Source organism: Dermochelys coriacea, chromosome 3, assembly GCF_009764565.3.
Source record: "Dermochelys coriacea isolate rDerCor1 chromosome 3, rDerCor1.pri.v4, whole genome shotgun sequence".
Lineage (NCBI taxonomy): Eukaryota > Metazoa > Chordata > Testudines > Dermochelyidae > Dermochelys > Dermochelys coriacea.
The window spans coordinates 69,841,322-69,856,242 of NC_050070.1; the positions used below are offsets into that span (position 1 = coordinate 69,841,322).

The 14,921-nt window shown below is 41.0% G+C and overlaps 2 protein-coding genes across 14 annotated transcripts in view; one reads left to right on the forward strand and one right to left on the reverse strand.

Annotated features, from left to right (window-relative positions):
* The window catches only part of ANKRD6 (ankyrin repeat domain 6), an 86,946-nt gene extending 84,154 nt beyond the window's left edge, over window positions 1-2,792 (forward strand). For all 8 annotated transcript variants that reach the window (XM_043510651.1, XM_038394960.2, XM_043510656.1 and 5 more), the window contains one exon: window positions 499-2,792. In XM_043510651.1, coding sequence (XP_043366586.1) covers window positions 499-1,064 — 566 coding nt within the window. In that variant the 3' untranslated portion in view covers window positions 1,065-2,792. The remainder of the gene's footprint in view (window positions 1-498) is intronic.
* Window positions 1-12,629, reverse strand: part of LYRM2 (LYR motif containing 2) — a 47,811-nt gene extending 35,182 nt beyond the window's left edge. For 4 of the 6 annotated variants that reach the window (XR_006279872.1, XR_005291877.2, XR_005291876.2 and 1 more), the window contains exons 1-3: window positions 12,361-12,629; window positions 9,809-9,949; window positions 7,600-7,772 (exon numbers count right to left, since the gene is read on the reverse strand). Coding sequence is in view for 1 of the 6 variants with exons in the window: in XM_038394968.2 (XP_038250896.1) it covers window positions 7,692-7,772; window positions 9,809-9,949; window positions 12,361-12,405 (267 nt within the window). In the remaining 5 variants the exon portion in view is untranslated. Of the gene's footprint in view, window positions 1-6,224; window positions 7,773-9,808; window positions 9,950-12,360 lie in introns of those variants that run through there. The other 2 variants (XR_006279871.1, XM_038394968.2) reach the window with 2 other exon arrangements.
* Between the last annotated feature and the right edge of the window lie 2,292 nt (window positions 12,630-14,921).

Sequence of the window (14,921 nt, forward strand, 5' to 3'; positions counted from 1 at the left end):
TTCCATCAGTGTAAACAAACTTGTTTGTCTGAGTGCACTTGTAGGCTCTAAAGTTTTACACTGTTTTGTTTTTGAGTGTGGTTATGTAACCAAAAAAATCTGCATTTGTAAGTTACACTTTCACGATAAAGAGATTGTACTTTTATGAGGTGAACTGAAACATACTGTTTCTTTTGTTTATATTTTTGATTACAAATATAGGCACTGTAAAAATGATAAAGTGAGCACTGCATTTTGTATTGTAATTGAAATCAATATTGAAAATGTAGAAAACCATTCAAAAATATTTAATATTTCAATTAGTAGTCTATTGTTATAAGTGTGATTAATCGCGATTAATTGACAGCCCTAGATATAAGACAATATATTATAAACTTCTACAAAATGTATAGCATGGTATATAGGAAACCTTGGCCTTCCCCAATTCTCAGAACGGGAGCTTCTCTTTTAATATTTGCATAAATGTCTGCTCAGAACTCTCCTTTTTTTAATTTATAGGTGCAGAGCAACAAATGATAGCTGCTGGTCCACCTCCTTCTGCAGTCCCTCAAGTTGTGAGGCCTAAAGACAAAGCTTTTAGCTCCACTGCTTTTGACAGGTTCCAACAGGAAGTGCCATTGTCAGAGCATTCAGGTTCCAAATTAAGACATGTTAAGGTACAAACTACTTTGCAGTCCTTGACTGAATTTGCAAAGACTGAGCAACAGACTGGCTACTTCATAGACAAAGGAACTCAAACAAAGAAGTCTGGCAAAAGTGGGCAGGCAAAACACAGGCCCCAGCAACACACAGTAACACATACCCAGCCACAACAACCATCTGCTCTGCCTGGAGATCAACCAGCCCCTCAGATCAAAGACACTTCACAAGCTCTGGAGATTACTCAGTACTTTTTTGAGGCTGTTTCCACTCAAATGGAAAAGTGGTATGAGCGGAAGATTGACGAAGCCCAGTGTCAAGCTAATCAAAAAGCACAGCAAGACAAAGCTGCACTCAAGGAGCATATTAAAAGTTTAGAAGAGGAGCTCAATAAATTAAGGACTAAGGTGCAAAAAGAAAGCTAGCATCAAGAAAAAGGTTCAGGCATGGAAACTGAGGAATTGTTTTTTTATGTGAACTGCAGTGTGGCTGATTTTGAGATCTATTAGTATGTACAGTATTGCACCCAATACATACAAATATAAAAAGTGCCCCTTTTAATGAGATGTAATTTTAGAAATTAGATGTTCCAGAAATACCAGGAGTAAATATCCAAAAAGACTGTCTATGTAGTCATATGGGACACACTCATGAGATACATTTTACTATGAGCCCATAAAATTTTACAGTCGGAGATAATCACTAGGTACCAATAACCCAAATCACATTCTAAAGGGAGAATTTTCCCATTTCCTTGTAGGTCACAAAAAACACCTAATGGAAATGGTTTTGTTAGAAATAAGTTACTTGTTTACAGAAGCTTCCTACTGATACTTTTCTTTGCCTTGGGTTTGCATTGTTCAAGCATATTGTAACTTTGACTTCTCCTTAGTTATTGTTTGAATAATTATTAGAGGTTACATGATTAGTGAAGGTATCTATTCAAGTAACCTTATTGAAAAGTTGCAATTTCTTACATCAGATGAGTAGCAAATATTTTACCAAGTCCTCACTATGTTTTATGAGCAGCAGTACATTCATAGGCAAGACTTTTCCTCTGAGATGCCTAAATTCCAATTTTCTATAGGAGCATGAAACACACAGACCCAGTGTGAATTCCTGGCTCCACTAAAGTAAATGGCAAAACTCCCATTATCTTCAGCAAGGCCAGGATTTCACTCCAAATGACTTGCCTAGCACCTTTTAAGTGACCCCCTCTTTCTTTTGCTTTCCCACATCCATTTCCCTTTAAGTGAAAAAAAGAATTAGGGACCTTATATGTCCATTGTTTTCTAAAGGAAAATCCAGTCCAGACCACCAAGCTTAATAATTAGACAACTGCTAACTGACCAGTACAGTCAGCCTTGGTGTTCTGCTAAACAGAAAATTCTGATAGCAGTTTGGCCACATCATTTGCCATAAATGAAAATATCCAACTTTGATGGACAGAAAATTCCCCTTTGTGAACTGCTATTGACAATCTTTCAGCTTATCATTTATATTGCAGTAGTGTCTAAAAGCCTCAACCGTGTTGGGCCCCAGTTCTGCTCAGTAATGTACAAACATATGTTACCATAGATAGTTGCAGCTCTATCCCTCTAGGGCTTCGTGCTTTAATCTAGTAGGAGACTCCATAAGATACTGACAATGGAGTCAAGGTTATTTAACAGAGATCATGATAACCCAGGAACAGCTATCCTAAATCATTCCACTTAAAAAAACAAAAAACTTGCAATATTATGCCAAGGAAAAAACACAAACAAGTAATCTCGTGACACCGGAAATCCAGATGAACAAAACATACTTTACAGTATTGTAAACATATTAACTCTTTAGAACTCGAGCTCATATCTTTTTAGTATACATATAAAGCAAAGAAAAATTGTATTATATTACAGTATTTTTAATTCTTATTAATGCACTATTAAGATAAGTACAGTATATCTGTAGTAATGGGATATTTGTTAATGCTAATGCTTTGACTTCAGTAGTCAAAAATAAAGAATTAGACGTTTCCATATGTTTACAACTTTTTTAAGTCAATTGTTTAAGCTGTAGGAATGCAGAGGCATGTTATCTATTTAATTTTTGTATAATCTTGATAAAAAGTGAATGTTTTTGCCTAGTAATTAAACATAAATGTTACTCTGAAAGCTATTTTTCATGTGTTTTCTAGCTTTACAGAGTTGATCACATTGAAAACTGTAGATACAGAGTGGGAAATGAGAAGCAGTTTAAAATAAATTCAAAGGAACCAGGGCTGTCAAGCGATTAAAAAAATGAATCACAATTAATCGCACTGTTAATAATAGAATACCATTTATTTAATATTTTTGGATGTTTTCTACATTTTCAAATATATGGATTTTCAATTACAACACAGAATACAAAGTCTATAGTGCTCACTTCATATTTATTTTTGATTACAAGTATTTGCACTGTAAAAAAAAGTATTTTTCAATTCACCTAATACAAGTACTGTAGTGCAGTCTCTTTATCATGAAAGTTGAACTTTCAAATGTAGAGTTACGTACAAAAAAAATGCATTCAAAAATAAAAATTAAATTTTTAGAGCCTGCAAGTCCACTCAGTCCTACTTCTTGTTCAGCCAATTGCTCAGACAAAAGTTTGTTTACATTTGCAGGAACTAATGCTGTCCCTTCTTGTTTACAATGTCACTGAGAACAGATATTCGCATGGCACTGTTGTAGCTAGCATCGCAAGATATGTACATGCCAGATACACTAGAGATTCATATGTCCTTTCATGCTTCAACCACTGTTCCAGAGGGCATCCGTCCATGTTGATGACGGGTTCTGCTCGCTAGCAATCCAAAGCAGTGCAGACCGACGCATGTTCATTTTCATTATCTGAGTCAGATGCCACCAGCAGAAGGTGGATTCTTTTTTTGGAGGCGTTCGGGTTCTGTAGTTTCCACATTGAAGTGTTGCTCTTTTAAGACTCCTGAAAGCATGCTCCATACCTCATCCCTTGCAGATTTTGGAAGGCACTTCAGATTCTTAAACCTTGGGTTGAATCCTGTAGCTATCTTTAGAAATCTCACATTAGTACCTTCTTTGCATTTTGTCAAATCTGCAGTGAAAGTGTTCTTAAAATGAACTACATGTTCTGGGTCATCATCCGAGACTGCTACAACATGAAATATATGCAGAATGCAGGTAAAACAGAGCAGGGAGACATACAATTTTCCCCCTAAGAAGTACAGTTACAAATTTAATTAATGCATTTTTTTTTTTTAACAAGCATCATCAGCACGTCCTCTGGAACGATGGCCGAAGCATGAAGGGGCATAGAATGTTTAGCATATCTGGCACGTAAATACCTTGCAATGCTGGCTACAAAAGTGCCATGCAAATACCTGTTCTCACTTTCTGGTGGGCAGAAGATGAGGACAGCATTATCTTCTGTAAATGTAAACTAACTTGTTTGTCTTAGCGATTGGCTGAACAAGTAGTAGGACTGAGTGGATTGTAGGCTCTAAAGTTTTACACTGTTTTGTTCTTGAGTGTACTTATGTAACAAAAAAAAAATCTACATTTGCAAATTGCAATCTTTGTCAAAGATTGCACTACAGTACTTGTACGAGGTGAATTGAAAAATACTATTTATCATTTTTACAGTGCAGATATTTGTAATAAAAAATATACACTTTGATTTCAATTACAACACAGAATTCAATATAGATGAAAATGTAGAAAAACATCCAAAATATTTATTAAATTACAATTGGTATTCTATTGTTTGACAGTGTGATTAAAGCTGCAATTAATTGCAGTTAATTTTTTTAATTGACAGCCCTAGTGGAACTAAGCCCCTGAATTCTAATCCCAGTTTTCCCATTAATTTACTATCTATAAAATGCAGATAATACTTAGGTACAAAAATTATCTTGCAGAGGTTCTATAAGGATTAACTAATTTAGTGACGGGTATTATTCATCCAACGCAATGTTTACAATGGGACATAGGGAAAGGGAGCCTTTTCTGGCATTCTCCCCTACCCCACACGCTACACATTAGGCAAAACTGAAGGGATTCTTGACTACTACCCACATAATCCACCCTGCCCTTTTACAAATACACCCTAAATTAATCCCATTATTCCAGGAGAGTTTCTAATTTCTGCATGGACTCCTGCAGCAGATCTCATAACCCCTAAAAGGCTTCTGGCAGAGAGACTCACAGGGACTCTGGTGGAGTCTGCACGTTGTGCTCCTACAGACTTATGGAACCAATTGGGTTAGGCGCTTCATGGGACGTTCTCAGTCAAGGACTGTACCCTGAGTGGAAGTCTTATATTGCCCAAAGTGGGTAAGGAGTGACAAAGTTCATTTTGACCTGTAAAGTTTGTTATATAAAATTGCTTATAAAAACTAAGCACAAGATGAGTTAAAGAAATTTACAATCTGAATGTTTAGTTCAAACTGTGATTACACAGTTTCAAGACTCTGGTAAGATCACAGAATTGCTATAATACAAGTTAAAGTGAAAGGAAATGCCCATTAGGATTGCTAGATGTTGGTTTTGATTAAGGGGGTCATCTCTTTCTGTACTATGTTTTTCTGGGGGCAGCTGGTAGCTTGTTGAAGGGAGGGAGGAGGAGAAAGGCCTTATTGTGAATCAGAGCTTCACTAATCATGGTTGTCACCACTCATCACCTGTTGGGACCTCCACATCATTTTCCTGCATCTGAATGATGTCCTAATCTGATCAGATAAGTAGAAGGAGCCAGATGACATCACCTTTAGAGCATCAGCTAAATCCTGAGCAACAGCTGGGATATAAACCTCATGTTCCTAATATTACTCCCTGCCTATGTGTCAGTGCCTCCTTATTTCTTCTACCTCTTGCCTTTTAAGAGACCAGCTTAGCCCGCGAGGAGTAATCTACCCTTGCAATATTGCTGTACGCCTGTGACCAAAGTGGCAAGCTAAAACCAAGATTGATCGAGACTGCTAAGTATTAGAATGGCTAATAAGTTTGTGTGCTTTGCCAGTGATTGTTTCTAGCAGCTGAAGTGCAAGCAAGGAACAAACTGAAGCTGCAATTTAGAAAAGATCCATGAAGCTTATATCTCCCACTGGGTGTGTTTATTTTAAAAGTATGTTGGTTGGACTTCACCCACTACCCCTCAGAAGTTGCCAGCTAAATCTGACTTTTCCAGCAAAGAGTTCTACTATAACCTTAAGACTATCAAGCAAAGTTTCTCTCTAGATAGAAAAAGGGAAGTTTTCAAAACAAAGTTTCAAATGTTTTAACTGATTTTCCTTTTTTTTGTGAATTTGTTAAAAGGTGTGTGTTACTATGGGAGTAGGCCAGCATTAGTTTATGTAAAGCACAATTAATTTAATGTTACAATAAAAGGGTTTAGTACATTTTAAATCCTGAGCTTGATACTGTAAAAGGGACAGAGTATTAATGACAAGCTCAACTAGTTGACAGAAATTAAAGGGACACCAACTTAAAAAAAAAAATATCACACTTCCTTATCCCTTAAGGTTACTGTAACTGAATACAAGTTAAAATGAAGAAAAAAAAAAATCTTATCTTACTCAAGTTCACTAGTGTGTTGAGAGTGCATGTTTATTTTTTGTATTGTGGTAGCTCCTAAAAGCCCCACGGCCTCAACAAGGATGATCCCAGCCCCAAAGAGCCTACAGTGTTACGTACAATACAAAAACGTTAGGTGATACAGACAGAAAAAGACAAGGAAACAGTTAGACAATATTGGTCAGCATGATCTGCAAGAAACTGTAACCCTGTGTGCAGACAGAGTGTGCAGATAGAGAAAGGAGAGTGGGAGGGGTGGGAAGACTTGGCCTTTGATGGTGATATATTCAGGCTCTGCTCAAAAAGGCCCTTCTAATCATTAAGGAAGCGATTGTTTTTTTAAAAAACTGAAGAAAAAAAATCAGGACATACTAATGAAGAGCCTACTACCAGAATATTGATTTTCCTTTGAATTATTCCATTTTTTAAAAATCATCTTGTCAGTGTCCCTTTAAAAAATCCACAGGAGCAACCTCTCTCGACACAAACCAGAGAGCTGTCTAATCCAGAGTCTTGTCTTTGGTAGTAGCCAGAACCAGATGCTTCAGAGAGAAGCTCAAGAAACCCCATAGACAACAATTTTGGAATATAGCCTAACTACAGGAGAAATTTCTTTCTAACAGCCCATCAGTAAGTCAGTCAGTGGTTGGCTAACCAGCCTTGTGAAGTCTTTCAATCAAGTTTGCAGGTATAGCTTTGAAAAAACTTGGTCTGCTGCTTGTTAGAACTGAACCAAGACATACTAGCTGGCAGCTGTGTACATCTGTTTGGGAATACAGTTTTTTACATTCAGTGAAACTCAACCTCCTTTACTTTTGAAATTGATATAAACAAGATATGTTGCCATTCATGTGGGGAATACAACATGAGGAAGGGCCACAACATTAATATACCTTTTCTGTTTGTTCTACTTTTATGTAAGAGACCAACACTTGTCAGTATAATCACAAGAGGTATTTCTTAATTTGGCAATAACCATATCCTAGGTTAAATTCTCTCACACTGTTAAGGTTTAATCAATCATGATTATGATTAAAGACACTACTTCAAACAAACAGGATCAAGTTATCACCTACACATGAGGAATTTTCTTAGTATTTTGAACAAGTTTATTATGAAACAAACTTCAGGAGTTTGGGAATCTAGAGAAGACTCCCATAAGATTGTTTTCTACATTAGTCCCTCTTAATGTTACAAACAAAAATCAGGTTTGAATTTATTTTCTTTCTTTGGCAATGCTGCTTTTCTCTCAGCAAGTATTATGCACACTTTTGATTATTTGAACAAATATGGCATAAGTAATTTGTCTATGCCAAATATTCGGGTAACAGACTCAAAAAAAGAGAAAGGAAATAATGGAATTGTACCATATTCCACCTTGAAACATTACCAGTATCTTTGCATAAGACGAGGTGCTGCATCCTGGAGAAAGTACTGTACTTCTCACAGTGGATGAAAGTCCATTGACTCTCAGAATTAAGGTTAGGAGTTTGCCAGCTGAAGTGTTCTCTCAAGCTCCTGAAGCTGCATGTTGCCCTGAGTAATCATCATCCTAATTGCATCCTGTAAAGTGAAATGGAATGGGTTGGGCTCAATACGTATAATATAAAACACTACAGTACACAGCTTTTTGCCGGAGTTGCTGTATTTTTCACTCAATTTCTTTGCCTGAGTCAACGGCAAGCAATAAAGCATTCAGTCTCTAAAACGATGAAGACAACACAATATGTTCATTATGATAGGTGAAGCAACTGTCTCTCACCAACAGAAGTTGGTCCAATAAGACATTACCTCACTTACTTTGTCTCTTTAACATACTGGGACCGACACGGATACAAGACTGCATATATTAATTTGCCAGTCATTTTTCCTTAAGTTCTTAATAGTGCCATTGGGGGTTATTCCTGTGGCTTAAAAGTAAGTGGAAAAGTTTTTGATTCAAAATCTAGCTACATTAGTATTTTCTTTATACATCCATGTCCTTTCCAATGTTTCTGTGAATAAATGGTAAGAACTACAGATGTGCATTGTAGAGGGATTTTTAAGAGATAAATGGTGTGGACATTCTTGTGAAATTCTTGAGTCTGCATTATTCCAGCCAGTAATTCTTTACGACTGACTAAGAAAGGTGCACAACTGGCAAGACGGGGTGTAGAAATGTTTGAGAAAAGGTGAAATTTTCCCCACCCATTGCTGCTTCCTATACAGATATCAAGTCATATCTGTTTTGTTCAGCCAAAATTAATAAATACTAATTTAAACATAACCTCAACAGATATCATAAAAAGGCAGGCCCAGCATTAGTAAACTTAAAATTGCTCTCCACTATTCAATACAAAGTTGTAAAATTAAAAGTTTTGTCTGATTCTTATTTCAAGCAAGCAGTTTTTGTTTTGTTTACTCAATTTAAGGAATCAGGAAAAAAATAATCAGAAAAACTTTATTTACAAGCAAGAAAGAAAAGGAGAGATAGTGTTGATAGTTTTCATAGATTCCAAGGCCAGAAAAGGACCATTGTGATCATCTAGTCCGACTTCCTGTACAACACAGGCCATAAAACTTCCCCAAAATAATTCCTAGAGCATATATTTTAGAAAAAATATCCAATCTTGATTTAAAAATTGTTGATGATGGGAGAATCCACTCTGATCCTTCATAAATTATTCCAATAGCTAATTATCCTCACTGTCAAAAATTTACGCTTCAGTTCCAGTCTGAATTTGTCTAGCTTGGACTTTCAGCCATTGGATTGTGTTATACCTTTCTTTGCTAGGTTAAAGAGCCCATTATTAAATATTTGTTTCCTGTGTATATACTTATAGACTGTGTAACCAAGTCATCCCTAACCTTCTCTGTTAAACTAAATACATGTTCTCTGTGTGTGTGTGTGTGTGTGTGTGTGTGTGTGTATATATATAAATCTCTCCTCTGCTTTTTCCACCAAATGCATCCGATGAAGTGAGCTGTAGCTCACGAAAGCTTATGCTCTAATAAATTTGTTAGTCTCTAAGGTGCCACAAGTACTCCTTTTCTTTTTGCGAATACAGACTAACACGGCTGCTACTCTGAAACCTAAATAGATTAAGGCCATCACTATAAGCCTTGTTTCCTAATCTTTTAATCATTCTCATGGTGTGATTTTTCATCCTGTTGATAATAGCTCACTTTAATTGGATTTTTCTCGACCCCCCCCCCACTGGGTAAGGCAACTCCCATCTTTTCATGTACTGCTATATACATCTTCCTACTGTATTTTCCACTCCGTGCATCTGATGAAGTAGGTTTTAGCCTGCGAAAGCTTATGCCCAAATAAATTTGTTAGTCTATAAAGGGCCACAAGTACTCCTCGTTGTTTTTGCTCATACAGACTAACACGGCTACCACTCTGAAATCTCTCCCCAACATATTGTATCGCTTTTGTATAAACATTACTTGTTTTAGAAAAATCAGCAAAATAGATTACAAAAACAGGTGTTATAGAAGTCTTGGTGCAGTTCTTAAAAAACCAAAGCATATAACAAACCATAATCTGTAGCACTAAGAGTGCTGCAAAGTATATAAAAGACATTGCTATGAGGCTTCTGCCTCCGATTCCTCACCTCATCTGTTGCATCTTTATTTCTTTTGAATTCTTCCCTTGCCCACTCCTTTAGATAGTGCCGATCAGTTTCGGTAGGTACCTGACGAATAGCCTGCAGAATTCTTCTGTATAACTGAAGAACCTGTTGCCTTCTCAAGAACTGCAAAGAAGAGGGGAAATGCCAGTTATGTTTGCTGCTCCAGTGGTCTCCAGTCAGTTATATCATTAAAGAAAGGTTTTATTAAAAACCTTTATAGAGATTTAAGCCAAATACCACCTGGAAATTAAATGAACCAAGAGAAAGTACCTGCTATGCAAGTTTAGTCTATAATAAGCTTAAAATTTAGAAGTAAAACAGAGTAAATTTTAAATTTGAACGATCTAATCTGAGCTGAGCTATTGGAATAGAGCAGGGATTCTCAAACTTCATTGCACTGGGACCCTTGATGACAAAAATTACTACACGAGCCCAGGAGGGGGTACTGAAGCCTGAGTCTGCCCTAGCCCCACCACCCTGGGCAAGGGGGCCAAAGCTGAAACCCCAGGGCATATAACCTGAGCCCTGCCACCCAGGGCTGAAGCCCTGGGACTTTGGCCCTGAGCGATGGGGCTCAGGCTTCAGCTCTGGGCCCCAGCAAGTTTAAGTCACCCTGGGGACCCCATTAAAATGGGGTCCTGACTTACAGTTTGAGAACCACTGGAATAGAAGGAAATCTATAAAAAGGACTAGAAACTCCCATGATTAGCTACTGTATATTGCAAAGTGCCTAGTCATAGACCAGGGCCCCACTGTGCCCTCTATAAACACAACAGAAAGATGGTCCCTGCCCCACACATCTTACAATCTACAGCCTGGTCTACACATAGCTTTTGCACCAATATAATTATTTCAGTTAGAGGTGTAATTTTTTTTTTTTATACACACACTGATGTCACTATATTTAGGCTTGGGAGGATCAGATTTGTATTGGTAAATGTAAATTTCACTATACATGCACAAATAAATAAAAATATTTCCATTGATAATCAAAATGCATGGATAGGCAAAGAAAGAAAAATACTGCTTGAGAACTTAGAGGTTGATTTAAAGATATTTACTTTGTATATTTTGACAATTTATGTTTTAAAGATTATAAAGCACTAACTTTTTGAATATCAATGTCTACCGTCTTTAAATAATCATTTAATCTGAACCCCTCATAATTCTACACAACTGTGAAAACTGAAAAAGCCTAAAATTTAAAAAAAAATGCTTACAAATAAACATTGACGTTATCCATCAAAATTATTTAAAAAAAAAAAAATCAAAGTCTGCCAAGCCTAGTTATACTAGTACAACTCTAGTGTGGATGAAGTTTTACCAGTATAAAAGTATATTACACTGGTACATCTTATTCCCCATCACATGCGGAATAGGAATACCAGTATAAGCACCTTTATATCAGTACTAGTGTCCACACTCACTTAGGGGGCTTATTCTACTTTAACTATACCAGGATAACATTTGCACAGACAAGCTCTAAATATCAGAGTTGTTGGCATAGAAATTATAGCTGAAAGGGAGAGGGAAAGAAGGAGGGGGAGCTCTGTGGAACCCACACAGAAAATTGGGAGGGGAGATTAGGAGGGGAGGGATAGCTCAGTGGCTTGAGCATTAGCCTGCTAAACCCAGGGTTGTGAGTTTAATCCTTGAGGGGGCCATTTAGGGATCTGGGGCAAAAATTGGGGATTGGTCCTGCTTTGAGCAGGGGGTTGGACTAGATGACCTCCCGAGGTCCCTTCCAACCCTGATATTCTAGGAAGGATTCTTCAAACAACAGGCTGAAGGAGCAATTAGAGAGAAGAAAGAATCAGGAAAGGACTCGGCCATGAAAGCCAAGCCAGGTCAGATCACCAGAGGAAGAGGGGAGCTGACAGTGTCACAAACCGTTGTGAGGTGGAGGAGGGGATGAAGCACGGTTTCTGAGCTTTGGCCACGGAGGGGGCATCCGAGATTTGGCCACGTCTATACGTACAGAGCTCTCCCGTCAGCATAAGAGGCAGAAGCTACGGGGGCGGCCCAAGCTCTCCTGCCGACACAACGCTGTGCCCAGGAGTGCTTCTGTCGAGGTTGCTGGGGGGAGGCTTTTTGACACCTCTGAGCAAGGTAAGTTTTGCCGACACAGGCTTAGAGGGGAGACGAGCCTTTGGCAAGTGCAGGGCAGCAGGCTCGGCAGGGGTCTCGGCTGGCAGCGGAGGGGAGACTGCTGACGTCCAGCTGGAGCTGTGGGTGCTTAGCCCGACTGACCACTGGGCCAAGCCACTCGCCCAAAGTCCCCCGCAAGCGGCTCAGCAGAGTCCCTGGCGCTGCCAACTGCCCCCCTCGCTCCGGTTCGGGCCGTGCCCAGGTGGCAGGTATCAGGGGCGGCCTCTCCCGCGCCTCTGAGCCCAGCCCGGGCCCCGGCACCCGGCCGCTCGCTGGCGGCGCCCGGCCCCCAAACGGCAGGGGCTGAAGCGACTCCCTCAGCCGCGGGGCGGCCCCGGGGAGGAGGGGCTCCTGCCGGCGGCGAGACGGGACGCCCGGGCCGGTACCTGCTTCAGCGTCAGCGCCGCCGGAGGCAGCCGGGACGCGGCCATGACACCGACCAGGCCCTGCCTGCGCGCCGCCGCCGCCGCCGCCGCCCTCGCGGGGCCCCTGGTCCCCTCCCTGCCCGGGCGCTCGCGGGTGGAGGCGGGGGCGGACACCCCGGGGGAGGGGCATGAGGCTCGGCCGGGGGCGGGGGCGGGGGGATTTTAAGGCCTGGCCTCGGCGTGGGCGGGAAACCTGCGGGTTCCGGGCCGCCCAGCGCCGTGCCCCGCCTCCGAGCCGCAGAGCCGGCGCCAGCGCCTGCGCCTGCGGGCGGCCCCCGGCCTCCGCCTGCCCCAGCTGCGTGTTTGTGCCAGCAGAGACCCGCGCCCGCCCCGGCAGCCGGCTGGCACTGATGTGAGAACTGAACGCCAGCGGGGAGGCCTCCTTCCCCTGCAGGATGGGATCAGGGAGGTAAACAACCCCGCAGGCTGCAACCAGGAGAGCTCAGTGGTTTGAGCATCGGCCTGCGGAACCTACGGGCTGGGAGCTCCATCCTTGAGGGGGCCATTTAGGGAGCTGGGGCAAAAAATGGGGCTTGGCCCTGCTTTGAGCGGGGGTCGGACTAGATGACCGCCTGAGCTCCCTTCCAACCCTGATAGTCTAAAATGAGCAAAGGCAGTAGCTTAGAAAGACAAAGCGTGAGCTAGCTCAGAGAAAAGGGCACTGCTATTAAGAATGTAAAGATGAGGCTGAGTATAGAGCAAGCGAGCACAGAGCGCGCTGCATGGGCGGGGTTGGTTCCTGCAAATTAACCAAGCCCATCTAAAAATGTGTGATGCGATGTATAGGAAATGTAAGGAGATGTGTCACGTCTCTAAAGGGAGAGAGTTGCCATGTAATAGTGGAGCTATAATGTACCTTGCATGCGTCTAGGGTGCCCAGATGTCCTGATTATAGGGACAATCCCGATTTTTCACATTTGCTCTCTGGTCACCCTACAGCCGTCCCACCTGCATTTGAGTCTAATCAACTCAGTATAGCACTGCTGGATGCTGAATAAAGATATCTCCGTGACAAAGGCTGAAGTCCAACGGACTTCTTAGGAAGCATCACAGAAACTGATCCCACAGGGAATCCCAAGGACTTTCCTCCCCAACAGTCCTGAGGCTGTTTTAAATTATGCTTGGCTATACTCTTGGGGTTGAGGATAATCAGACAGCTGGGAATTGCAACAATATAGCAAAACTCCAGCCCCACCCTTTTCCCCCTTAACCACACCGTCACTGTCCTATTAAAGAGCCCCCAACAGGATACACACAAGGCTGATGCATTTGAGTCCCATAACACTGTTAAGTTCTCATTGGTCTAAATAGGCTTCAGGCTCAAGCAGCGTCTCTTTGGCTCTTTTGTGGGCACAGATTCTGTTACCCCTTCAGAGTTGGGACCTGCCATCCAGCTGGCCACGGTCCCCAAGCTAAATGTGATCTCCCTCCCCCCCCCCCCCCCAAAAGGTCTCTCTAAAGATCCCAATAGCTTAAGCACTTTCCTAGAGCTCCAACCGTGCAGGCATTCTCTGGTTTAGTTTACTTCTTCAGGGACAAGTGAGATTTCAAGCACATAACATGCAGGCGTAGTAAAGATTTCTGACCCGAACCACCATAGGACAAGAGACATACGCATCTAGACAAAACAATGAAATGCCTATGTGCTCTTCCCTGCCTCAGTTTCCTCACCACTCAAGGGTTTTTGGGGTTTGGTCAGAATCCTTTAGGGTATGCAGGATCCCCTCTCCTGCACATAGCTGCTTCTCTGAATCATTGAGTGTCTTCTCTACAGCCAGCTTCTTTTGACATTGGCTGGTCCTGCAGTACAGAAAGGTTCTCTCTGTTACAAAAGCATGTCCCTTCATTTCTCTCCATCTCTGTGGTTTTAACAGCTAGCACTAATCCCTACTTTCTCTGTTTCCCCCTTTCTGGAGAATTTTCATTGCTTCAAATCCTGTCCCCTTGCATAGAAGATGGAGAAAACTGGTTTCACCTAGGACGTGGCCCTCCCATTTGAATGGGAGCTTTATGATGACTCTCCAGTGTCTCTGGTCAGGTAAGGATGTGATACCAGCCCTGGTGGAATTAATTGAAATGATTAAAAATGGGTGACCATTAGACACTAATTTAACCATAAATTATTTTATTAAGCCCAAAGGCTAAATGATATTTTAAATCAATTGCCCTAAACATTCCTAAGCCTAGAAACATCCAATATAGTAATAAAGTATCCATAAGCATGTGATCAGTATACTTACATATAGGCCAGGCTGAGTGAGAACTCTCATCCTGGCTTGATCAAGTAGGATCTGAAACCTTCAGCTTCATGGCTCTCTTTATACCCTTCAGTTAAACTTGCTAGCTTTAGCAAAAGCCCAGTTTGAAGAAGTTTATCCTTGCTACTTTCCTTCCAACAAGGTCTTCCATTCTTCTCTCTTCCCCACTCCTTGCTTACCAGCAGAACAGTGGGAAGGTTTGTGTTTGTTTCTTTTAAGACAGTTTGTCTTGTTACTAGAAAGAAAAGGAGTACTTGTGGCACC